At 49.9% G+C, this 24,056-nt stretch overlaps 9 protein-coding genes across 9 annotated transcripts; 5 read left to right on the plus strand and 4 right to left on the minus strand.

Annotated features, from left to right (window-relative positions):
- Window positions 1–4,366: 4,366 nt before the first annotated feature.
- RHO25_006990 (uncharacterized protein) lies at window positions 4,367–4,864 on the plus strand (the record flags this gene model as incomplete). The annotated part of the gene is made up of 1 exon (XM_065602869.1): window positions 4,367–4,864. The coding sequence occupies one exon, from the start codon at window positions 4,367–4,369 to the stop codon at window positions 4,862–4,864; it is 498 nt and encodes a 165-aa protein (XP_065458941.1).
- A 2,278-nt stretch (window positions 4,865–7,142) lies between these two features.
- RHO25_006991 (uncharacterized protein) lies at window positions 7,143–7,505 on the minus strand (the record flags this gene model as incomplete). Its single annotated transcript, XM_065602870.1, has 1 exon — window positions 7,143–7,505. One exon carries the CDS (start codon window positions 7,503–7,505, stop codon window positions 7,143–7,145), a length of 363 nt encoding a protein of 120 aa, XP_065458942.1.
- A 785-nt stretch (window positions 7,506–8,290) lies between these two features.
- On the minus strand, window positions 8,291–10,173 carry RHO25_006992 (uncharacterized protein; the record flags this gene model as incomplete). Its single annotated transcript, XM_023597779.1, has 4 exons — window positions 8,291–8,361; window positions 8,439–8,999; window positions 9,046–9,398; window positions 9,449–10,173. 4 exons carry the CDS (start codon window positions 10,171–10,173, stop codon window positions 8,291–8,293), a joined length of 1,710 nt encoding a protein of 569 aa, XP_023452290.1.
- A 1,915-nt stretch (window positions 10,174–12,088) lies between these two features.
- On the plus strand, window positions 12,089–13,126 carry RHO25_006993 (uncharacterized protein; the record flags this gene model as incomplete). Its single annotated transcript, XM_065602871.1, has 2 exons — window positions 12,089–12,979; window positions 13,049–13,126. The coding sequence occupies 2 exons, from the start codon at window positions 12,089–12,091 to the stop codon at window positions 13,124–13,126; spliced, it is 969 nt and encodes a 322-aa protein (XP_065458943.1).
- An 856-nt stretch (window positions 13,127–13,982) lies between these two features.
- RHO25_006994 (uncharacterized protein) lies at window positions 13,983–15,257 on the plus strand (the record flags this gene model as incomplete). Its single annotated transcript, XM_023597780.2, has 1 exon — window positions 13,983–15,257. One exon carries the CDS (start codon window positions 13,983–13,985, stop codon window positions 15,255–15,257), a length of 1,275 nt encoding a protein of 424 aa, XP_023452291.2.
- Window positions 15,258–16,671: 1,414 nt separating this feature from the next.
- On the plus strand, window positions 16,672–17,062 carry RHO25_006995 (uncharacterized protein; the record flags this gene model as incomplete). Its single annotated transcript, XM_065602872.1, has 2 exons — window positions 16,672–16,776; window positions 16,847–17,062. 2 exons carry the CDS (start codon window positions 16,672–16,674, stop codon window positions 17,060–17,062), a joined length of 321 nt encoding a protein of 106 aa, XP_065458944.1.
- A 251-nt stretch (window positions 17,063–17,313) lies between these two features.
- Window positions 17,314–18,525, minus strand: RHO25_006996 (uncharacterized protein; the record flags this gene model as incomplete). Its single annotated transcript, XM_023597781.1, has 1 exon — window positions 17,314–18,525. One exon carries the CDS (start codon window positions 18,523–18,525, stop codon window positions 17,314–17,316), a length of 1,212 nt encoding a protein of 403 aa, XP_023452938.1.
- Window positions 18,526–20,697: 2,172 nt separating this feature from the next.
- On the minus strand, window positions 20,698–21,492 carry RHO25_006997 (uncharacterized protein; the record flags this gene model as incomplete). Its single annotated transcript, XM_065602873.1, has 2 exons — window positions 20,698–21,072; window positions 21,130–21,492. The coding sequence occupies 2 exons, from the start codon at window positions 21,490–21,492 to the stop codon at window positions 20,698–20,700; spliced, it is 738 nt and encodes a 245-aa protein (XP_065458945.1).
- A 1,157-nt stretch (window positions 21,493–22,649) lies between these two features.
- Window positions 22,650–23,591, plus strand: RHO25_006998 (uncharacterized protein; the record flags this gene model as incomplete). Its single annotated transcript, XM_023597782.2, has 2 exons — window positions 22,650–22,979; window positions 23,034–23,591. 2 exons carry the CDS (start codon window positions 22,650–22,652, stop codon window positions 23,589–23,591), a joined length of 888 nt encoding a protein of 295 aa, XP_023452939.1.
- Window positions 23,592–24,056: the final 465 nt, after the last annotated feature.

Below are 24,056 nucleotides of genomic sequence, written 5' to 3' on the forward strand. Positions count from 1 at the left end.
ACCGGGCCAGCGATTAGCGCGACTGTTTGTGATGGCATCATGCGAAGCGCAACATTTCCGGGTCCACTGCAAGTACGATCCCGCATACGAAGCGTTGTCGACGGCCTGCCAGCGTTGCGCCAGGAACGCATCGCTCGATAAAGGTGCTAAAAACCTTACATTCCGATAGCGAAAATGCACAATCGACAGCGATGGCGTCACTGAACATCCAAGCTGCCAAAGGTGCCAGATTCTTCAATGTGGTGCGTGATTTCACGACCTTATTCAAAGATGCGCGATGCTTCCGCTCTAATTTTAGAACCTAATATCGGACCTTCTCTTACAAACGCGTGACTCCAGCGAGCCGTTCGTACCTTTCCGAAACACAAATGCACGCTAGTCTGGTTCCTGCAGCGCTGGCGAAATCCACTTGTATAGATGGTATGATGTTTTCTGCCGAGCATCGTTCGATTTAGCCATTAAAAGCATTGGTCACCTCCCTTTGTCCAGCACCACACCTGGTAATCCTACCCGGTTCACTTTCTACTCAAGTTTCTTATAGTTCTGCATATATTCAGCATGGCCGGCCTTCTACAACTCGAGAAAGAAGATAAGCAGTGTGATGCTTTTCGCAGTTTCTTCTAGGGCTGATGGAATGCTCTACATCCTTCTTTTAGGCGCTGATGGAATGCTCTATATCCTTCTTTTCGGCGCGACGCAGCTTCTCATTGAGCCTGTAATAGAATCCCTCAGCCGGACTCCAGGGACGACCTACCTACACATTGCTAAGATGACGACAAGAAAACTGACTGGGGCTATGTGCCGCGGCGTTGCTCATCTTGGTTTCGGTCTTGGACACAAGTTAGTGCGTGACACGCCTCGAGGACTACAGACCGATATCTTGCTCTAGTATAACTACGGGAACTATCTACGGACCATTAGCCATGCCTCATATTCGCATGGGATGCACACAGGTCGATCGGTGTATGTACGTATCTGCATTCGTGACAGGCGCAACAGTAAGCAGCATCGGGTCCGAGGTACCCGAAGACGCAGAAGAAATGTCTCCCAAATGCGGAACGTTTTGAACGGAAGGATGAAAATTGCGGTCTGTCATTTGCGTAGGATGAATTTGTCGGAGGGACGTAGCTCACGGTCTTATAGGAAGCTGTCGAGACACGAATTCGTCATCGACGAGGAAGGCGAAGTGAACAGGAGTTCTATCCGACTAAATAACCTGGCCTCCGCAAAGGATACATGAAATTGGGTTTCTCGACCGCTTGATACTATGTTATATATTTCACTCTAGTGCTTGCATCCAAAAGGTATACAGAACCTCTGCGTTCTGGAGGGAGAGGTGGCATCTTGTCTCTGACGTTACGTGTTGAGGTTGTCTTCCTGGAGTGTGGTTGATAGCGTTTGGCCTAGGTGTCGAATTGTTGAACCCTCAGCGTTGATGAATCGTGAATAGGCACATGCGGCATCGCAAATGACTGACGAATCCGAGGAGCTTAGTAATCACAAATCTGCTCAGTCTCTCACGTTCACAAGTGGCCAGGGCTCCGGCAGCCCCCCACCCCCTCGGGTTCCCTCGTATAGCCCATCCATCGAGTGGTAGGTCTTCCAGGGTAGAGCTCTCCGGCTAGCACGGAAAAATCTCAATTTCGAGACCAACTTACAAAAGTTGAAAAGGGCTAGATACATTCACCGCGTGCTATAAGAAAGCTTTCACATGTATCGACACCTCAGCAGGAACCTAAGAGTCGGACCTGAAATTGAGCCTGCCCACGAATTTGCAAAGTTCTGATCAATCGATCATCATGGCCCCTGCGGAGATCTGTAATCCGCCAGTCCCAATTATGGCTACAGTGTGGCACGCATTTGGGAACGCGGTAAAGAGAAAGCCTCAATACAATGCCTACACGATGTGTTATCAGCCGGCGGATCATCTCCAAGAGCTTCGATGCGAACCACACGCGCCTCGAGCAGGCCACCTGAACTGGAACTTTGCTGATCTGGAGTATGCAACAGTGCGACTGGCTGCTGGCATGCTCGATCGAGGCGTCAAGCGAGGTTCCACCATTGTAACATTCTTACTCAATGGCATCGAGCGAGAGCTCTGCCTGTGGGTATCTGTCGCCCTGCAACTCACTCTCCTACCCTGTGATCCGGCATTGCTGCTCCCAGGTCGTGAGGAGCAGCTTGAGCACTTTCTTACGTCCGTCACACCGGAAGTTATAGTATTGAGTAATGATCAGGCAGCAGCAGCGTGGGAAGAGCGGACCACAGAAGATGATTCGTTCAAGATATGTCTGGAGCCCATTTCTCGACCAGGATGGCTCCACTTCTCTGCCCTACCACATCCGCAGCGCGAATATAACGAAGAGTGGAATATTATTGACCAGCAAGATCCATGCTGCGGGGCTTGTAGACTGGCACACCGTGACTCGCCTCTAGATGGCCCCAGAAGTTGTCGGCATCAATGCGATCCGCGCAAAGCGGGTGTGGACAGGTTATAGGCCATTTTGCTGACGTGAGATGGCACTGTGCCAGGTGGGAATAAAGTTTGTGCAGACTCTTGTACTGGAAAAACCTCTTCCTCGGTTTTAAGGTGTCATCACCCAAGCAAAACACACACTTCGATGCCAGTAGCGTAACTCCTCTCATGGTGCTGTGGCCGCAGTACAAGTCCTTGAGACCTTGAAGGTGCAGCGAACAATGATGGTCCCATTTAAGTGGGGTGTCAAAGTACCTTTGACACTGGTAGCAGTAGTGCATCTCGGGAAGGGTATCGGGCAGTGGGAGCAAGTGCAGCTGGAGCATATGCATCTTCAAGTCGGTTGAAGAGGTCGTTTCGTACTCACATAGATCCCAATGACAGCGCCCAGTTGCGGTGACAAGGTGATGCTGGATGTGCACTGCCAGAGATTCAATGTCAAGCCCATGCAACTTAGCGTTGCACCCTTGCCATTGACAAGAGAGATGCTGTTTGTCAAGTTGTGACTGTAACCAAGTCAATGTCCTATGTTGCTGCTGGCGAAGGAAACAGCTAAGCAGGTGATTATTCTGGTGTACCCAGGAACGAGAAAGCCCCAATCCACAGGCAGTGCAGGAATCTGCAGCCGATACTGCTGTACCAGCGTATCGCCATGGCAGGTGGCCAGCCCGTAGAAGCTCAAGGATGGGATTTATCATCGCCTCTGAGCTAAATCTTGGGCAGCTCTGTGTCCCTTGATAAAGCGCGCAGATCTCAGCTCGAGAGGTGTCCCATTGCAGACATGCGACACTTTGTTGACTGGGGCCAGGAGGTATCACATGTGGGATATTAAGGTAGGGTAGTAGGTCGTCCAAGGCCCGCAAGCTTTCGGCGCAAGGAGCCACTATCTGCGTCGTCAAACACTGTGATGTCGCCGACTGGAGAAGAGCTACAAGGTACTGTTGGTGGCCTCGTTTGCACTCGAAGCTCGATTGAAGTTCCCGTTTCGTCAATCTCTGCCGAAGAATGGAAAGATCAAGTCCCTTAGCGAGCCCGGAGCGCTCAACCAATTGTGTTACAAGGTGATCGAAACGCCGTGCTCGCAACGGAACAGGTTCGGTGGCACGATGTCCTCGGAGAAGTCCGCCTCGGAGAATGGGGATCTCGCCCATTCCCGAGACTACTGGAATACGTTGTATAGCGTGTCCTGGTAGGTGCCGTAAAGATGATATGTCTTCAATGGAGTGTATGTTTTGCAAAGCACCATCCTGGATTGCCAATGCAAATAGAGCTGCCAATGGACATGTGTCTCGCGGTTCGAGGTCCTCCAGCAGGGTCAGTGTGTTGCTATCGGACACATTAGTACGCGGAGATCCATTGTCAACTCAAGACTTGCCTCCCATCTGAGTTATCCGGAAGCTCAATGTCGATGCCTAAACGGCGACCATCGCCGTCTTTTATTGCTAGAAACTTGATATGCTTATAGAGCAGGCCATGGCTCCTGCTAGATCCCACCACCTCGCGTGGCCTAGCACCTGTAGAGTAAAGAAGTTGGAACAGTAGGGTAAGCTGAATGCGCTCGCGTGGATGCTCATACTCGTATTCATCCAGCGACCAGAGGTAATGAATCAAGTGTCGGATCGCTGCGTAAGACTCTTCGGGCAGCATAGTGAAAGTCTACAATATCAAGACTCATGTCAGCTTGGAGAATGGCAGTCGTGCACAAGATACACATGTTGCTCCTTGAAACCCTTGGTCAGCATAGCACTAAATCTCGGAAACGGGGAAGTAGTTCGATTGCGGGCCAGAACGAAAGCTGGAAGCTGGAAGTGGTAACATCAGGAACCAGTCTCTCGTATACTCTGTGCTTTTCTAGGCCTCACTCAACCATAGTACTACTATAGCATCAGAATGGATCGTTGCATAGATATGCCTGCTAACACTGAGCTCGAATTCCAGAATGCTATTCACAACGGTCAAAGTCTCTCTGGAGAGCTCGAAATATGGATGATCAAGGCGCATGGTGAAAAGGCGACCAACATTTGGCGGCAGTGCTACGCGGCCTGTCATCTACGAGACGTGAAATGTGAGCACGGTAGTGACCAGGGAGCGGAATCTTGTGCCGCTCGAAGAAAGGCGCAGCTGCTCGACGCTGCTGTGTACTGGCGAGCGAGTGGAGATGTCGAGAATCAACAGTCAAAAGACGGTCGCCCATATCGCCAATCAGGACAATGGCCAGAGCAGGACCAGCAGTTTCTATTCAATTTGAGGCCAGAGTACATTACGGCTGCAAAGATACCGGATGATTTGAAGCAGAAGACGCCGGCTTCCCACGCTTATTGGAAGCGAAGACTTCTTGCTGATAAGCTGCGTATGGCACAGATCGCGCAAGCGGAAGGGCCACCTTAGTAATCGGATGGGCTGAGAGCCCTCTCATAGCTCATCTACTTCTGGAGTTCAGCTGCGTACGCGGATGATGCTTAGTGGAACAGTTCACAAGTGCCTCTAGTGGCAGTCGTCCGATTGGATTGTAGCACAACATGCACTCCGCAACAGCAATCCACATTTTGTATACATAGAACTACAAGAGCGCGATGTCAACAAACAAGCGATCCACGATGGATTCAACAGCTTCCTACATGTCAGCGGTACATTGCTAGATTGATGTAATAGCTTAGAATGCAAAAACATCTACGCGCAACTCCTCCGCTAGAACTCCATCCTTTTTTTTGATTTCGAGTAGACCTCTCTTGCTTGCATTATAGATCTTTGGACACTTCTGTAGGGGGTTCTCCTCCAAACTTCTGTTTTAGAAGCTCAAGAATATCTTCGACAGTATAGCCGGATACAGTAGATTGTTCGATTTTGTCAACACTTTGTAGCGTACACAATCCAACTCATCGCACTGATTATTAGCCCCGAGAAAGTGGCCCGAAACGAGCGGCGACTGGCCTTAGTCATGCCGTATGGCTCAAACCTCGAGCTTAGAGCTAACCCCGTAGTGCTATGTGGTACAAACAGTTGTTCTTGGCAAGACATTAGTGAATTTCAGGATCTCGCTTCTAGTGCTTTTCCCGGACGGCCCATGTCTACTAAAAGGTTTCGGAAATTAGGAGCGAGCAGTTCAAATACGAAGCTACCTACCATTTCACTTAGCTAGGCTTTATCTTATCCACTGGAGACGAAGCTGAACATATACCAAAATGGAGTATCTTAATCGTGCCGGCCCGACCACGACCGGAGCTCCTGAACCTGTCGATCAAGCTGAATTTACTCTCTATGCGGAATGCATTTACGATTGCTCCGGACGAGACGAGCAAATAATTGCCGATCTGTACGACCATGTACGCAAAAAGCTTATAAAGAAAGCGAGACATCTAGCACCCTTAGACAGCCTAGATACTCACTGGGTGGTGCTAAAAGATCAACAACGCAAATTCATCGCTTCTTTGACATTTCCCGATCAACGCAGGGCATGGTGGGCAATGACATATATGAAGTATATGGGACTGAATCAAGTGTGTTGCGATAAGCATGGAGCCCGCTACGCAAAGGAAGGATTGCAGAGCATTCCTGCGAAACTCCAAGACAGGCAAAATTAGGCAAGGGATTCGAGTGCTGTAGGAAGCAATTTACTATGTAGCCACTGTACTTTGATGAACATTATGAATACGCTGCCTTACATCGGTAGCTGTTCGCTCATTTAATTTTCAACCCATAGCACCTGCACGAAGGTTTAACATAAACACAAATTCGGCTTCAAGTCTGCATCCCGAAAGACATATCTAATGCACAACCGCAAAGCCACATCTCGGACAGTTCCTCCGCCCCGGTGCTTCGCCCAAGACCTGCAGCTCCTCCTCCTTTTCGATACGTGTCAGAAGCTCGACGCACTGACTGTGGTGTGTGGAATCGTAATCGCGGGAAGCGTGTCGTTTTTTGTTTTCATAAGCTGCGATCTGATTCTCGCAGGTGCTACGAGCATTCCAGAACGAGTTCACACACACGTGACTAATTGCTACGTCGCCGATGTCTAGAATCAGATTCGCTACCTTGTATCTCTCGTCACGGATCGCTTGTACTAAGGCTTCTGCTTTGTCTTGGCAGCTGAATATTTTTGTGGTACTGTGTAGCGCCTGGACCTGTTCGAGATATGATTGAGACTCGTTACGCCTTCGTCCAAGTTTTGTATCAGCTCCAGCCGCAACGTAGCGAGTAACGTCAAACCCGAGGAGCATCATTGCGCACGTTCGACAGGCTAATGGACATGAAGTCCTCCGGTGATTTAATGCTGGAGATTGCTAATAGTTCTGCGTTGACCGAGGTGTAGGCGCTGCTAGCCACGCGAAAAAAGTACATATACCTTCTGACTGACCAGTTCCGGTAATTGATCCACTGGCAAATACCGTTTCCGTACTACTTGGAATTCTGCGACCTGTTCAGCTCAAAGCACTCCGAGTCCGGTCGCCAGCGTAGGACCGGGCTGATCCCGAACATCGAGACTTGGTGAACGTGAATCAGTCTTGGTTCAATTGACACTAGTGGAAGACAATTAAAGTAGGTACATAAAGTAGAGGAGAACAACTTCACGGCAATGATCCACGTGGTACAAACACGGTGAAGCTAATGTATTGACCCGTTAACCCATGAATGCATTGCTCCATCTGTAGATCTAATTTCGACCTAGCTAGTAGACTCCCGACCAGATGGCGTGTCGGTCCTCTGCAACGCATGGCCGCTTCTTTTGACGTCTAACCCTTTGAGTGCTATGGCCTTTGACGCGTGATGACTTTTTGTCGACGGGGTCTTGAGACAATTCCTGCGTTGCAGCCAATAAGTGGTTCCTGTGACGTTGCATCGCGGTGCGAGGTAAAGCCGTGCGGGCAGATGGCTCGACCGGTGTCGCTTCTTGCGTGAGATCGATGGTTTCTGTCCACGTATCTACTGTAGAGCGCTCAAGATCAACCATCCTCTCATCGTTTCTTATATCGTGTTCCAAGCTCGATGTCGTAATTTGGCCGGCAGGCGCACAAGCACCGCCGGTGAGCATTGCTTGAGTGAGATCAAGATCGATCCTGCTTGGATCTCCACTAACATCACACTCCGGCAATGTCGTGATTGAATCGACAGACGCACAAGTATCGCTGAGGAGTGATGTTACTGCCAGCAACCGCTCGTATGCCTTTGTATCCTTCTTTGGTCCTTCGATGCCATGCTTTGCGTGAAAGTGGTCCCAGAACAGCTCAGCAGAAGTGATCTGATATTCGCAGAGAGGATGCGGGCAAGTGAAGGTACATGTGGTGATATTGCCCAGATGGTCGATCAGATGATTATAGAAATGTGCTCCGAGTCGGTGGGGCGATGCTCTTTGAGCTGGCGGCAGGGAAACAGCTCCTAGGCAGAATGGACAGCGGCAAGCCACGAGGATCACATTTCTCCTGAGGATCTGGCCACAGAACATGCTTGGATCTTCAACATGTTTGCGATTGTGCTCGTCCCACTCCAGTGCCGAGGGAAAGTAAGTTCGGCAATCGTAACAATAGTGCAACGCTGGTAGCGTGTCGGGGAGCGGCAGGGAATGATGGTGTAGGATGTGGAGGCGGAGCTCGGCAGCCGAACTAGGGGTTGAGAGACAGTCCGGCCACAGACACCAAGTGGCGTGTTTTCCGAGGCGTTTCGACTTCTGCTGCCGGAGGCGTTTCGACTCGTGTTTCCTGAGATGCATCGCAATGTGTTTGGCGATAGATGGAAGAGCTAGCCTCGCGAGATCCCGGCTACATCTCGGCAAAGGACAGACAGCATGAAGCTTCTCGATCCGTCGGGACAATCTCAAAGTTAGCTCTTCGCTGCGCCTACGCATGTAACAACAGAGCAAGTGGTAATTGAACATAGCAGTGTCTCGCTCCCTGAACTGTCTGTTAGCAAGACGATGAGTGTACTAATGTTCGGGTTCCATACCTTGACTGGACGATTCCGCACTCACAACCGCCATCTGAGCCAAGGACTGTTTCCGGGTACCTCCATGTACTAGAGTCGGTGCCAGCGATGGATGTAAGGGGCTCTAGCATGTCTTCCAGCTGCAACCCTTGCTCCGGCTTGCGCTTGTAAAACATCTGGATGATTCTGCTCCGGTCCGTGTCCCACTGAAGGTATCTGTCGAACACAGCGCTTGGAACAGGACGGCCGCGCGAGACTTCCTGTGCTGCCAGGACATACTCCTTGTCGTGAAGCTCTGGCCGCGCGACGGCCGTTGCAAATGCTGAAGGCGAGTCAAAGTACTGTTTCCTCTCGTCACGGTGGGCTTGGAGACCTGCCCGCTGATTGTGACGTCCCGTGTCAGTCAAGGAAGCACCTGCTGGCTCAGGAGCATTCACATCGACACTTGAGGCCATTGAAGCCACACGGTCCAGCACATCTTGCTCCATAGGTCGACCCAGGACCATAGACTGCCCATCGATGGTGGAGAACTTATTAAGATAATGCTGGAACGTTTGCGAGTTAGCGTGTCCCATCCTCTGTTGACGTCTAGCGGCTGACACGGCCCCTGGTACTATTAGCTATCGCTTAATTGACACCGTGATGTTACATACTGTCAAGCAAACCGCCATGACCCCTCCAGATGGTGTACGGTGTAAAACGTTCGCGATGACCAGCTCGGTGCCCCAGTGCTTCCATTACAGGGCCGAGCTCCTTGCAGGTGGCAATTTTCTCTTGCGAGGTGGCTTTGCCACGTCCTTCTAGGCGGCGCAGTACTGGAACTTTCTTCATGCTCTCTCGGACGCGGAGACGTTGAAATACATCCGGCGGTGGGGTGGCAATGTTCCTGATATCGGCGGCGCTGTGGACATCCTCGAAAGCGCCATCCGCAAGTGCTAGCGCGAACAACTGTGCGACTGGGCACAGTTCCGGCCGTTCAAATTCCTGGAGCAACGCCATGCTGGTGCTAGACTGCGAGTTAGAGTAGCATGGCGCAAGGCTTACGGAAACACCTACTCTTTGACGCGCAAGCCGCGGACCCCCTTACGGTTCCGCAGCTGCACTTCGATCGCGAAACGACGTCGGCCTTCGTGAAGCAAAACCATGACGTCCAAGTCGCCGTAGAACACACCCTCGTTGCCCCCTGAATGAGACGAAGATTCGATAAACTCCCCGGGACGGATGCCGAAGTAGAGGAGCAGAGTGATCGAGAACGAAAGTTGCAGTCGCATGCGTGGATGATCGAACTCGTGTTCGTCGAGCGCCCACAGGAAGTATAGGATGTCGATGACGACCGCGGGCGTTGCTACTGGCCTCGGCATAGCCTCCCGGGAAGCTCCTCTCTGCGCGAGTCCTCCGTTCACGTAGTTGCGCAGGTTTTCAGAAGTCCTTAGCGAAATTGGGGTTCCACCATGTCTATCGCGGAAGAGCCTTCTCAGCTGAATGAGATACTTCTTGAACGTCTGGACCGTAAGCTTTCCGCCCAGCTTTCCCTTCCTCTTAAGCAAGCACCATAGGAAGAAGGCCTGTAGTTGAGCCTCGCCCGGAATAGATGACCAGGCATCTTCGGTCGCGGATGGGTTGCAGCAGTCCTTGTAGTAGTCCTCCCACGCGCGTCGCACCACTCCAAGGGTATTCTTGTATGCTTGAGAGTCCCGCGCCTCCGAGGGGATCGTGTAGTCTGGACACTTGTTTGCCTGGAGACTACGGATCTCCGCCAGCAGTTCTGCGTCGTCAGCCATAGTTGTTCACTATGCTCGTGTGTAAAGTCGTGAGGAACCCATTACTGCCGCGAGCCCCGGCCAGGCGGCCTTCTTGTGGCGGTCTGCCCACGACGTCGCTAGAGTTATGCATAGTATGCACAATGCTCCTGGAGAACGCGGATTCCAAGACGCTGGAAACAGGATCAAGAAATCCAAAAAGATGTTCGGATACCCGGTTATCGAATCCTAATAATGGGATAGCGCTCGGTTACGGATCCTGGAAGGGGGCACGACGGCCGACCAAAAAGATGATTTGCATCGTCCGTGAATCGCTGGATCGGTATTAGTGGTACATCAAGATTGACTCACTCAGCCAATACTTACAACACGGGGCCCGTCGACGCTGCAGCATTAGCGCCGAAAAGTTGGCGATTCTGTCTGGCAACGACGGATTTTACCACTAAACCAACGATGCTTGATGGTGACCGAAGTTGTAGACAATATATGTTCCCTCAACGCGGCTTGCAGCCAAGACTAGTTCGTAACCAATCAAAAGAGCCGGCTCCAGACTCAGTGGACCAATGAGAAAAAGTTGGCGAATCTGTCTGGCAACGACAGCCTTACCGAAAAACCACTACATCGCAGCACGAGCGGAAGCACCGCGCCCCGACGAAGCGATGCCATATTCAGTACTGTACACCGACGGTCAAAGGGACGATACAATTCCATACTTACTGTGTACTTTAAGACAGCAACCCTTGGATAACAATCGATTTCCAGACACGTCATGTCGAAAATCTCTTTTCTGTTAGACCCGGGCGAATTTCTTAAAGATGGGTTTGCTCGCATGCCTTACGCAGCTCACCGCGTCAATGGAGCTCATTGACTCTTCTTTCCTTGGTCGCCGACGACGAATCTTGCTCTTTTGGAATGCCCGGACATGGAGCGCCACATCCTTGTCTATGGAGTGGAGAAATTTCCGGCAACCGGGCTGCTGGAACGTTATCAAAGACTACTGTAACATTACCAAAGACTGCTTAAAGCTTGCCTCAGACTGCTAATCATGTTTGACTGGAAGTCGTAGGCATCGATCCCTACAGTCTGTCACTTGCAGTCTGGGAAACCCAAGCGGGACAAACACCTGGCAAAGTGCCCTGCAAACTCAGTTTGGAGCTCCGCTTATTAATGCATTTGACAGACCGTAGCATGCAGTATGATTGCTCGATCGCGCAGACTTGCTCTGACATGGGTTGAATGACTGCACGAGAGCTCGATGTGCTTGATCTCTTCAAAGGCGTTCGATCAGCAAATCAAGGACACTGAACACCCCGGCATAGCTTCGATACTGAGCTCGACAGAGCTTGTTTCCCTATCTTGGTGCAATGTGCAACAGGTGAACACCTCTCCGTCATTCTTATGGTATGCAATACCAGCACATTGCCGAAAGCATGTTTTGCTATGCGATAGAACCCCAGTACTTGCAGCCGCAGGCCCGCAGCCGGGGTTGGACACTGACTTCTAGACGATCATTAGGTATTGCGTCTAACTTAGAGTCTCTCCGATGCGACCCAGTTGGTGAACACAATGCTTAAGCACATCAGAAGTCGCTAATTGGTCGGCCTTCGACCAAGATCAACTTATGATAGCCCTTCAAGGGGCCAAGCTTGACCCCAGCTGCGATTGCATGGCCGCAGTATTGGGGCTGCATGCCCACAGCAGCACAGTCAGCGGAGTATAACTGCTGCTCTGATGCACTGAAGGCTTTTCACGGTATTGTTGAAGCTTTCTCGTTCTCCAAGGGACGTTTGACATCACTGGAATCTTTGCATACATGGGCCTTTGCATGGTCGACTCATCGGCTCCAGACTACGGACAGCGCGCAGACATGTCGACAACTCCCTCCGTCCGCCGACGACTAGTCCTCCTACGCGAAAGAATGTTGGCATCTGCTGCCATGATATTTGCCAGACTGCTGCCCGACTTAAAGCCAGATTCGAAGAACCTCAAAGGCAGAACCGCGATCGTAACGGGCGCCAACACCGGAATTGGGTACAGCCTCGCACTTCAGCTTGCGGAAATGGGAGCATTGGTTATACTCGCATGTCGCAACGAGCAGAAGGCTTTGCAGGCGAAGAAATCAATGCTCGAGTCCTGTCATGAGGCGAACATTGAGATCATGTCGCTCGACACCGCTTCGCTCGAGTCTGTCCGCAACTTTGCACAACAGTGGGAGCACGGCGAGGTTGACTTTCTGTTTCACAATGCCGGCATACTAGCGTGTCCCCCAGGACAGGATTTCACGGCCGACAATTTCGAGCTTGTCTATCAGACCAACTTCCTCGGCCCATTTCTGTTGACTTATCTTCTACAATCGCACCTGCGTACGACCGCCCGCGTCATCCTCACCTCCAGCTTCGCTAGTTACACTGGACACATAGGAGACCACTTTCCTTTGGTTAAGACGCAGGGAAAGATTGAGCAGAAAGTCCATACATTGAGTATAGATCCGTCCGGCAGGGTCGATCCATCAAGGTACAACCAGACGAAGCACGTGCAGACTCTTTTCGCCCGGAGATTACAGCAGCACTTCGCCTGCCACAATGGTGGCCACCGCATGGCCTTCTCTTTCCACCCAGGGCTCGTCAAGACAAACGTACTCGAGGTTCCGGATCGACCGACCTGGAGAGATCCATTCTACCGGATCCTTCCGATGATGATGTCTCTCGTGGGGATCGGACAGTCTCAGGGTGCGGCCACGGGAGTGCATTTAGCGACCAGTGATGCTCCACAGGTTCTAGAGAATCGAGGACGCTTCTTCCATCGGATGAAAGCAAGACCGAATCAGGTGGGGTTTTCGTTCTTTTTTTCACATTTCCCGTTCTTGTGTGTCAATAGCAATGGCTGATGATAGCAGGCCGACTTCGTGTCCCAAGAAGAGCTGGACAAGCTGTGGATGAGATGGTGTGCTGACTTGGACATTGCCTGGCCTTGATGTTTTATGGCAGCCTGCGAATCAATGTACTGTTGTTCTCTTCTTTCATGGTCAGCCTATGATCTACGCTCTGTCGCTTCGTTCAAGTTGCCGGACCTGAAAACCTCCGTCCCCGTCATAAAGATGCCGATTCACGCGTCTGCCACTCATGTCGTGCTTGCGCAACAATATATCGAGGCTTGCGTTGCCCGTACGACGGTATGGCAGACAGACCAGCGTCCAGAGGATGTATCCTGGAATACTCCACATCACGCTCTGCGCGTGGAGTTTATCTCTGCGATCGCGAACGCTTCCGTGCCTCCTGAAATGGGCCACGTAGGGACGACAGAGTTCCAAGGCCTTGGCATAGTTCAAACTCTCTATTCATATGACAGGGTAGCATGTCCTAGGGCTTTGTGACCTACTACAGTCCATCACATGCGTTATGGAATCGGCAAGCAAGGCCTCTGACTCTATGATCCCACTCTCTGCACTGACCGACTTTGGGCACACTAAGCTGTCTGACTGGCAGTGATCCATGCAGAACTGCAGAGTAAATGCCCTGTCCTGTTCCTAGTATCCGTGTATGCATTTGACGGACTGTATAATCCGATTGACGAAGCTCTGTGGGGAATATGCCGGTGGACGAAGCTGATAAGGTGTCTGGCTTCCAAGGTAGCATAGAGCAGAATCTGATGCTAGATCGGGAATGGCGATAGGAGGCTTCGGACTTCCGTAGACAGGGTACGTACAACACGCGTTGCGGTCTTCATGGGATGTATCTTGCTCAGTCGGCGATCTAAGACATATATATACGCCATGTTAGCGCTGGCATGACAATACTTCTATCGCAACGAACCACTCATGTTGCAAAAAGATGGCTACTTCAAAGTCGCAAGATAGCGTCGCAGCCTTGGCTCAGTCGCTCTCTGAAAGCGTTGCTTTAATTGCAAAGTATCACGAGGTGAACAAGCTGCCCTCGCTGAGTCTTGAAGCAGACTCTGCTCAAAATGGTTCCTACCCGCCTCCAGTCGAACAGGCCCGAAATTGTCTCATCAGCGATTGCCAAAACATGCAGCGATTATTCACAAGGTCCGAGGACATTTCACATATGCACGGATTCACCCAAACAGCCTTTCTGGGCCTCATGCGATTCATCTTCGAATTCCGAATTGCTCAGCTGGTCCCTGTTGGTGGCGATGCAAAGATCTCATACGGAGATGTCGCAGAGAAGACTTTGGTCCGGGCGGGAGTTTTACGGCAGATCTTGAGGGCTGCTATTGCTTTTGGAATGTTTGAAGAAAAACAACAGGGATACATCGCGCATTCCCCAATTACTCGTGCCTGGGTCAACTCGGATCAGATGTCTGACTGGTTCTCGATGCTTGAAATAGGCAGCACTGGCCTTAACAATCTTGCGCCTGCACTGCGGAAATGGCCAGAAGCGGACAGTCCAGCGAAATCGGCAATCATGTTCGCTATAGGCACAGGCGATGCAGACTTCTACCAATACTTGGATCGATCTCCATCCAAGGCCAAGCACTTTGCTGCTGTCATGAGTTTGTACCAGGCCGGCGACGGCTACGACCCTCGGCATACAGTCAACAACTTCGATTGGTCGAAGGTCAACCATCTCGTCGACGTGGGTGGATCTACAGGCGAGATTGCCTTTATGCTCAAAAAACAATGTCCGGACTTGCAAATCACTGTTCAAGACCTGCCGAGCACGATTCAGGCTGTTCGCAAGCAATCCAACGTTGACCTTCAAGGGGTAAATTTCATGGAACATGATTTCTTCAAGCCGCAGCCCGTACACAGAGCAGATGTCTATATGCTCAGGTGGATCCTGCATAATTGGTCGGATGCCATGGCTACACGCATACTACAGGCACTAATCCCGGGCCTAAAGCCTGGAGCCACGGTGTTGATTGTGGATGAGATTATGCCCGCAATTGGCACCGTGCCCCCGGAGATTGAGAGAAACCAGAGGACACTGGATTTGACAATGTTGACACTGTTCAATGCGAAGGTCAGGGAGCTGGAGGACTGGAAGCAGCTCGTTGCCACGGCCGATTCGCGGTTCCTTATTTCAAATATCACAGAGCCTGAAGGATCGCGTCTAAGCTTGATCGAGCTGCAGTGGCAGGGCTGAGTCGTGACCTTACTGTCCATGGTCTTATCTGTCTGTGTAGAAAGTCAAACATGATTGAATAGTGCACCGTTCTCTCCTTCATACCCGACTTCCTTTGTCATTCGTCTTAGTATCTCTGCAAGCAATGCTGAGTATGAGGAGCGAAAACAATGCAATGAGAGTATCTTCCTACACAAGATCCAGACGTTATTTCAAACCGGGAACAAGAAGACATGCTCAAATAGTCTAGTGATGCTGGACGCCTTTACTGTAGCGGCTCCTGATCAAGAAGCGTTGGCACGAGCACAAGACTTGACTTTCGGCAGAAGACTAACTCTCAGCTGGATAGTCTGCTTGACATTCGACGTTTTCCGCGCCAGGTTGGCCGACTATCTTGGGATCGCCGTGAGTGTTTGGAAGAAATAGGTCCTTGCGCTCGAGACACGAAGAAGAAGTCGGGACGAGCGGCAGGAGAGAAGCGCATTCGCCGCTTGATCAACACTGCAAGAAGCCTCTGCTCTGAGACCAAGTGTTCTGGTGTCGTCGCCGAAGCGCAAACAAGATTCCCTCGAAAGGTGTTTCGAAGCAGAAGAAGACCAATTGGGACCATCTGCAGGAATGATTGACGAGAGCTGACACCCAGTTGATGAAGGAGAATATGGCCTAGATTAACACCAGTCTCGACAGCATTTGCCGTCCTGAGGATTAACGAACCAAGAGCAGGCTCAGCAGGGTGACGGAGCGTAGTGGCGACGATGGAACGGGCTCACTCGTTGTTGCTCGGACAGACAATAATCGATGGACACAAATCGGTAGCGAGCGGCATGGTGGACTGACGTTTGTGCCGCAGCTTGATGCTGAGATGAATAAATCTACCTCAAGGTGATTACATGGGATCGATCGTATCCAGACTCACGCTTCTAATCAAACCCGGTTCGATGCGGCCGCACACTCCTCTCCGCTGACTTGTTACTTTGCGGCTATGACAGAGAATCAGCACTGGAAGAAATGGAGAAGTAGAAATAATTTCTCGTCCGAACGGATCACGAATCAGGCTTCCAGTTATAGGCACATAGTGAGCATCATGTAAAGGGCGTCCTTGTCGTCAGCCGGACCAATTCCATTTCCGGTCCACCAATCAGTGCTGTTGGAAGCATTTCTTGAAGATGTTGGGCTTCAGATCGATGTTCTTGTTCGTGTTCGGGTCATTCTGGTTGTATTCATGGCTTCGCGCAACAGTCTTTCACCTTGGCAATGTCTTCGAGTGCAATGGCTAGCACCTCGGCGGGCCAGATTTGATTACTCCTTTAACGGCCGGAAGCCTCAGTCACTTCTATAAAAGAGCCCGCAGCTGTGCTGAAAGTCGTGCCCAAGCTCGAACAATTTCAACGATCTTGATATCGACTAAGCAGAATAGCATCGCATATCCGCAACCATGAAGATCTCGATCATTGCCGGCATCATTGCCTACTCTTCCGCAGCTTTTGCCTCAGCACTGCCGGACCCTGAACTCGAGGAGCGTCAATTGGGGACCACATATGTAAGTGTGAATACACTTTTTCGAGCTAGTGTCGCCGTTCATGCAGGATATCTGCTCATCCGACCTATAGACCTGCGTTATGAATCCACGTGGAAATGGTTATTGCCAAATCAACAATCCTCCGCCAGTCGATCCTCCGCCTCCAGCAACTCTTGGCTGCCACAAGGTCAGTAGAATAATCATTGATGAAGCCGCATGCTTCCGTCGACTCTATACTTATCAACAACGCAGGGACACCGATGCACAAAGACCGGAAAGTATGGTTCATCCGCAATCGCTAGACTAGAACTAACATACGCTAACATTGACTGCTCAGTCGCTGCAATTACATGGATGGAAAGCACGTTCCTGGCCATAGCCCCTGGTATGGTGTCTGCTACTAGTCGCAGGATCTTGGCGGAGCATATGCTTGAAATGTCTAGCTATATCGATGTATCTCTACGCAGATCAGCATGTAGCAGTCGAAGTCAAGAACGCGGTCTTTGAGGAAATTTCTTGTACCTCGATGAAAGCTTGTACACCACCTGACACCGTTCATCACTCTTCCAGCAGCCCCTTTCGAAGCACGAAATCGAGCTTCTCTACTTCGATATAATCTGGCTCCCGTCTGGATTGCTCGAAGTAGACGCTGCCATCTCTCAACAGCTTCGCAAGCGTATCCTCTCCAGAACCTCCGCCTGCACGTTCCATTTCGTCCCAGAGAGTTCCGAGCGCTGGCGTAGCAAACAACTTCTTTCCATGGGCGACCTTCTGCATGCTAGCACTGGATAGTAGATCCCAGACCAAATTTTCCGCCTTTTGGTATCGCTCCTGGTCCGCATCTGCGGCTGGCTTTCGCAGATTCAGTAAATCAAAAAGGTCCTGTCCATTGAACCCAATTAACTTCTCGGCCCTCCAGCATTCGTCAAGCGCATCAATCTTCAGAACCTTCTCATGCCAGAACGTCTTGCCATCAAATCCGCTTTCTGGCTCCTGTAGATTTGCCACTCGCCCGAAGCATGAGATATGCGCCGTATAATCGACGAGTGTCGTCAGAGGGACATTAAATGGCCATTTGAACTTCAGCGCTATGCTTTGGTCAGAAGGTAGACCCGCACGCCAATGCATGAGAGGGTGTCCAAATAATCCGTCACAGGATGTCCGGCCTTTCCACAGATGCGAGAAGAGCAGTTGCCACTTGAGCAAGAACTCTGTTCCTTTGCGCCCAGCGATGAAATGATTTCCAATAAAAGTCTGATTTGACCACGCTGTACACATCTCATAAGGGCTTTCGGGAGAAGACAGTCGGTTCCAGCAAAGCCGGTCAAGGTCCATGAAGAGGATGACTCCGACGTCCAGCCACACGCCACCGTACTTCCAGATCAAAGCCACTCTCAGCAAGTCCGCTGAGTGCTGACCAACGTAAGGGCCTGTCATGGTGTTGTCCACAAAAGCCGGTGGAAGGAGATTCTCAGCGGGTGTAATCCAGTCCAATGCATAGTTCGGCTTGCCCGGGACTTTATGGACGAGACGGACTGTCCATGTTGAGTCGCAAATGCGTGCCCAATTGAGTACATTGTGACGACACCAATTTGGAAGATTGTCAAGTCCAGAGTCCCAAAAGCACCATATGTTCTTCTCGGAAGTTACCTCGATGTGTTTGCTGAGTTCAGAGAGGATCTCAGAGTCAGTACGGGGGTCCGGTCGCTGACGCGGAGTAATCTTGTCTTTGTACATGGGAGGTACATCGTAACCAGAAACGCCGCTCATCTTGTTTTGGAGAGTGCTGACTTGAGGAGAACTGGGAAGCTTAGCAGAGAGAAAAAGGCCGTTCACAAGTTATGAGAAATTGTGTCTGAAGTGAGATCCAACGTCAGGCTGTAGCATGATCTTGTTTCGAACAGGGATATGCTTACCGTCTTACCGGCTGCTACCGGGAGAATCAGCAGCTAACACTAACGTGTTTGATAAGTATGTGAATCAGATAGGCATGTGCATCAACTTTACGAGGTGGATAACTTTGATTCTTAATATCTTATGCTATAGGTGTTAGAACTACCTCAAAGATGGATTAATTGAATGCTCAGAAGTTACTCTATCTAATAGACAACCTCTTGAGTTGTGTCCTTGGATACTATACTTGCTGCAGGTTAGTTTAGCTCTTGGCTGTCTCTTAATCTAACTAACTAATTCTATTGCTATTTAAGCCTATAACTATGCTATGTCTCTAGCAGCTAATTTATTAGTATTAAGGTTAAGTGTTAGCTTGATTTTCTTCCTTAGTGCCCTATAAGACTATAATTCTTTAATTATAGTCTTTATATTATTATGTTTAGCCTAGAGTAATATTATAGTAGCCTATAACCTTTTAAACCCTCTTAATAACCTATCTACTACCTTAAGGATTAAGGTTAGTAAGCTATTCTAGTAGTTAATAACTCTATCCTTAATCTTGCTTATTTGCTTCTTAATCTGCCTTAGATTCTAAGAGGTATTCTATATATCTAATAAACAAAGTAGTAGTAGTAGAGTTAGTGTTTTATAACGTAGTATTAGCTTAGATAATATAGCCTCTAGATCTAGTAGTAATAAGCCTAAGCCTCTAAAGGCTACCTTAATATTCTAAGAAGTAAATATAGCCTTATAGGTAGGCTTAATTTAAGGTAAGAAGTCTTCCTTAATTAGGTAGTAATATCTAACTATACTAAGCCTTTAGATTCTAGCTAAATATACCTTCTTTAATAGACTAAAATAGCTAATATCTAAAGGCTAGAGTAAGTAAGAAGAATATAGTAGTATATAGAGAGTAATAATACCTTATTCCTTATAGAATAACTTAAACTCTAGCACTATATAGCTATTATAGCTATCTAGAATTAAGAGCCTCTTTTAGCTAATAGTTCTATACTTAGTATAGTTATTAAAGTACTAGATCTACTAGACTATATAATTATAGGATATCTAGCCTTTTAGACTAACTCTAAGCTTCTAGTTTAGTAGTAGGTATTTGAACTAGGCTCTGTTTATTTCCTTACTAGAGAAGATAACGTATAGAGGCACTAACTAGCCTTCTATATTAATATAGGCAATAATAGTCTACTACTACGTTAAATTAGAGACTAAGGCCTTAGGTCGTTGCCTACGCTCTATAGCAGTTATAACTATAGTATTCTTACTATATCTAAGCCTAAATCCACTCTCGTTAAAGTTATAAATGTCGTATTATATAATTCTATAGAAGGCTATTATGTTGTAAACGAGCCTAAACTACTCTAAGATAACCTCTAGATCCTTATTCTTTGCCCTTTAGCTTAATAACCTCCGTAATAGCCTTGTTTCTAAGCCTAGATAACGATTAACAAAGTTATAAGCCTGTCTTTAGCCAACCTCTTGTCTATTCCGTACTTTAGTTATTAAGGACGCCCAGCTTCTAATTACAGCCTATGTTGGCGAGTAACTACGTGAATCTAGGTCCAGAATCTTCTGATAAACTACCTCCTCTTTAACCGGAGTTAAGGCTCTGTTCGTTGGCGGTGTACTAGTCTTTGGAGCCGTACTATAGAGTCTGCGGTTGACAGTAGAATATTTGACTCCGTAGGCGGCTGCAGCGCGTCGCACGCTTGGAAATCGACCTAACAGGTAATTACGAACAGCATTCTGAATACACTCTTCGTTTGGAGGTGCCATCGCGTAAAATGGTGGAATAATGGACGCGTTTAGTAATAGTGGTGGATACGAGATGGAAGTTGATGCACATGCCTATCTGATTCACATGCTTATCAAATACGTTAGTACCATGCCATTTAATACAGATGTCACTGCCACCTATTGTGGCTGCGTGACCGACTCTGTCATACATTTGTGACTAACATGATAGGCAACGAGCTTCATGCTTGTGATAGCCCACTAGTCAAAGACTATGTGCCTCACGAATCAGGCCTCTCAGCACTCTGCCCCGTTCACCTTGATGACTTGTCCTGAGATCCAATTACTTTCTCCTCTCCATAGCAAACTGACGGCATCAGCCACTTCGCCCACTCTGCCAAGCCTGTTGAAAGGACTGAGTGCTGTCAGAGCCTGCGTATTTTCCTCATTGTTGGCCTGCACAAAGCTCTCCGTCTCGACTGGCCCGGGCAATACGGCATTGACGCGGATTCCGCGCTTCGCGAGTGCTTGAGCAAGTGACCGCACCATGATATTGAGCGCCGCTTTCGTGGCGATATAGAGAAATAGCTGTGAGGGAAGGGCGCTAAAGTCGGTGAGGTCGGATGAAATAAAGATTATCCGACTTCCGTTTGCCATGAAAGGGAAAGCCGCCTGTTAATCCATGATTAGTAGCTCTTCTACGTGGCAAATGATAAGCAGAAATTCAACCTGAGTAAGGAATAGTGGACCTTTCACGTTCAACCCAAATGCAGCATCGAAGTCTGCTTCCGTTACTGATTCGAATGCGGTTGTAAATGCAGCTGCAGCATTCGCGACTAGCACGTCAATCTTTCCAAAGCGTGCAACTGCTGCTTCGACCAGCCGGGACACCTCTGCGGGGACTGCCATGTCTGCCTGCACCGCAATTGCGCGATAGGAGCCAATTTCGGAGACAACATCGTCGGCCCCAGATTTATCTGTTCTGTAGTTGACGACCACGGAAGCGCCTTCGCTGCCTGCCTTCAGGGCTATGGCTTTGCCAATGCCTTTGGAGGCACCAGAGACCAGGATCACTTGGTTTGCCTGGATCATGTTCGACATTTTCGACTTGCTTGCGACTAGCTCAGACGCCAGGGTGTAGCGCCTCAATCTTAAGTGTAGGCTGGCCATGACTTCTCAAGTTACCGCAAGCGGACATTCGAGTCGTCATGGGAGCGGACATATCGCTATGCCGAGCGGTCCAGTCGTAGGGCACTCAGCGAAAGTAACCCTTCGCTCTCGGCCATTGTAAAGTGCGAGGTCCAGTTATTTTACGAGAAGTGTTCGGTGGCGCTTTTCCTAGCGATTGTAGGCGCGAAGCTCGGATTCCATCTTCTTTGCCTTGAATCATGGCAGACTTTACCCAGTCGGCTAGGGATCAGTCGCTGGTCAATCAGTTCATTCGACATGGTCTGTCAGTTACGAGAGGCGATTGGGAGGCTAGTAGCTTCGTCCCAATTGTGCACAGGTGGCGATCGAGAGAGTGCCAAAAACACAAAAGGTCTGCATACCACCGGAAGCGTGTGTAGCGGGCTCGGCGACGAATTGCCTTTCTAGGTCCTGAGTTGGCGAGAGCGAAACGAGCTACCTTCGTTCTTCCAGAGCGCGGTGGAGTGGTACGAACTGCCTGGTCGACCTGTCCCTGGCTTCGTTTATGGGACGTCCTGGCTGTTGGGCCTTTGGCAACACGCTGCCACGAGCAAATCACGACAACACGTGATGACCGGTCGGAACATGCTGGTCGCAGAGTCCATTTGCCCTAGCTGCTGCGGTATGCTCTTCAGATCTTCCTGAAAAGGCAATGCATGACAGTGAGACCATGCATGTCAGGTCCGGGAGTCTGGATCAATATAGTCTTGCTTGTTGGCAACGAAGCTGAAAATAGCTTGGCAGTCAGATGCAGATGGCTCGAGGTGGCCGGCAGGACGGTGCATCGCGAATTTGGTAGGTCATGGATACATAGTGATCCGGCAAGAAAGTGCGCCTGATGCTGGGTGAGATCCAACACAGTGTGTGGTCGGAATTTGTGAATTGCAGTGCACACCAATTCCGCGAAGTCGCGTGTCAGCCATGCGGGCGAGGTCGATCTTTGTGCCGAGGCCCAAGGTAAGCATTGCATACAACAGATCACAACACTTAACACTCTTCACTCTTTCATTCTCCCAGCATTCTGTCCGAGAATCTCTAGCTCAAGGAAACGAATCATCATAATGGCACACTCATCTGTCAGCGCCAATCTGGCTGTCTCCAACCTCTTCGATGTCAGCAATCATGTCGTGCTCGTCACTGGTGGCGCTACTGGATTGGGTGAGATGGGAGCCCAGGCCTTCATCCAGAACGGAGCACATGTGATCATTGCGAGCAGAAAGAAGAGCGAACTCGAAAAGACTTCTGCAAGACTGAACAAGCTCGGCCCGGGAAAGTGTGATTATATTGTCGCGGACTTGAAGGACAAGGCTGGTGTTCAAGCACTCTGTGCCGAAGTCAAGAAGAAGACTGATAGACTGACTGTTCTGCTGAACAACTCTGGTGCCACATGGGTAGGTTCCAATTTCCACATCCCGAGAGTGACCTGTTCCTGATGAGTTTCACAGGGCGCGCCATACGACGACTTCCCCGAATCCGGCTGGGACAAACTCATGGCTCTCAACGTCAAATCCATCTTCTACACAACTGTTGGTCTCCACGACCTTTTGGTCAAGGGCGCCACAGCAGACAACCCTTCCCGCGTCATCAACATTGCCTCCATGGCAGGTATCACAACTGTCGATGTCACGACCGGCGAAGAAGGCGGTCTCGCAGCACCAGGCTCCGGAACATTCTCCTACGGACCCTCCAAGGCTGCCTGCATCCATCTCTCGAAGATGCAAGCGAGCAAGCTCATGCCAGATCATGTCACAGTCAACTGTATCTGTCCTGGTGTGTTCCCATCGCGAATGACGGCTTTCGGAATGGAATCTGCGCTGGACACGCTGGTTTCTGGTCAGCCAAGCGGGAGAGTAGGAAAGCCGGATGATTTTGGTGGATTGGTATTGTTTTTGGCCAGTCGTGGTGCGGCACACATGACTGGTAATGTGTTGGAGCTGGACGGAGGTGCTACGCAGAGCGGGTTTAGGAGTCGAGGAAAGGGAAAGTCGAAGGAGAAGTTGTAGATGAAGAAAAGGCAATGTATGAGAGGTGAGAGTTTCTCTCAATCGTGATGTCTGACACCAGAATGTCATCGCCGCTGCAGCCGGGCTTCCCAGCAGTAGTCCTAGACTGCATGCAGTACATAGCCGCCATTGTACCTATACTGCTGCCGACGTTGTTGTTGTTGTTGTGTGCTTGGAGAGAGAATGTGAAAGAAGGTTGCTGATGATCCCTGCCCGGAGGAGCTAGGAGCACTCCACCCCCAAACCACCAAAAAGCACGGCGCGTTGTCGCCCTGTTTCCTCGCGATAACAAGCCGATATGACCGCATATGTCCCCACGAGGTGCGGGAGCTTTCGCTGCGACATGACGAGAGCATCTGCATCACCTCGTGAAGACTGCCATCTTGCATGCGCGCCAGGCTGATCCTCGCAAGCATTCGAAGCTTCTACTCTTGGAGCTCCTTACACAGCCCCGACGATCACGCT

Source organism: Cercospora beticola, chromosome 4 (assembly GCF_033473495.1).
Source record: "Cercospora beticola chromosome 4, complete sequence".
Classification (NCBI taxonomy): domain Eukaryota; kingdom Fungi; phylum Ascomycota; class Dothideomycetes; order Mycosphaerellales; family Mycosphaerellaceae; genus Cercospora; species Cercospora beticola.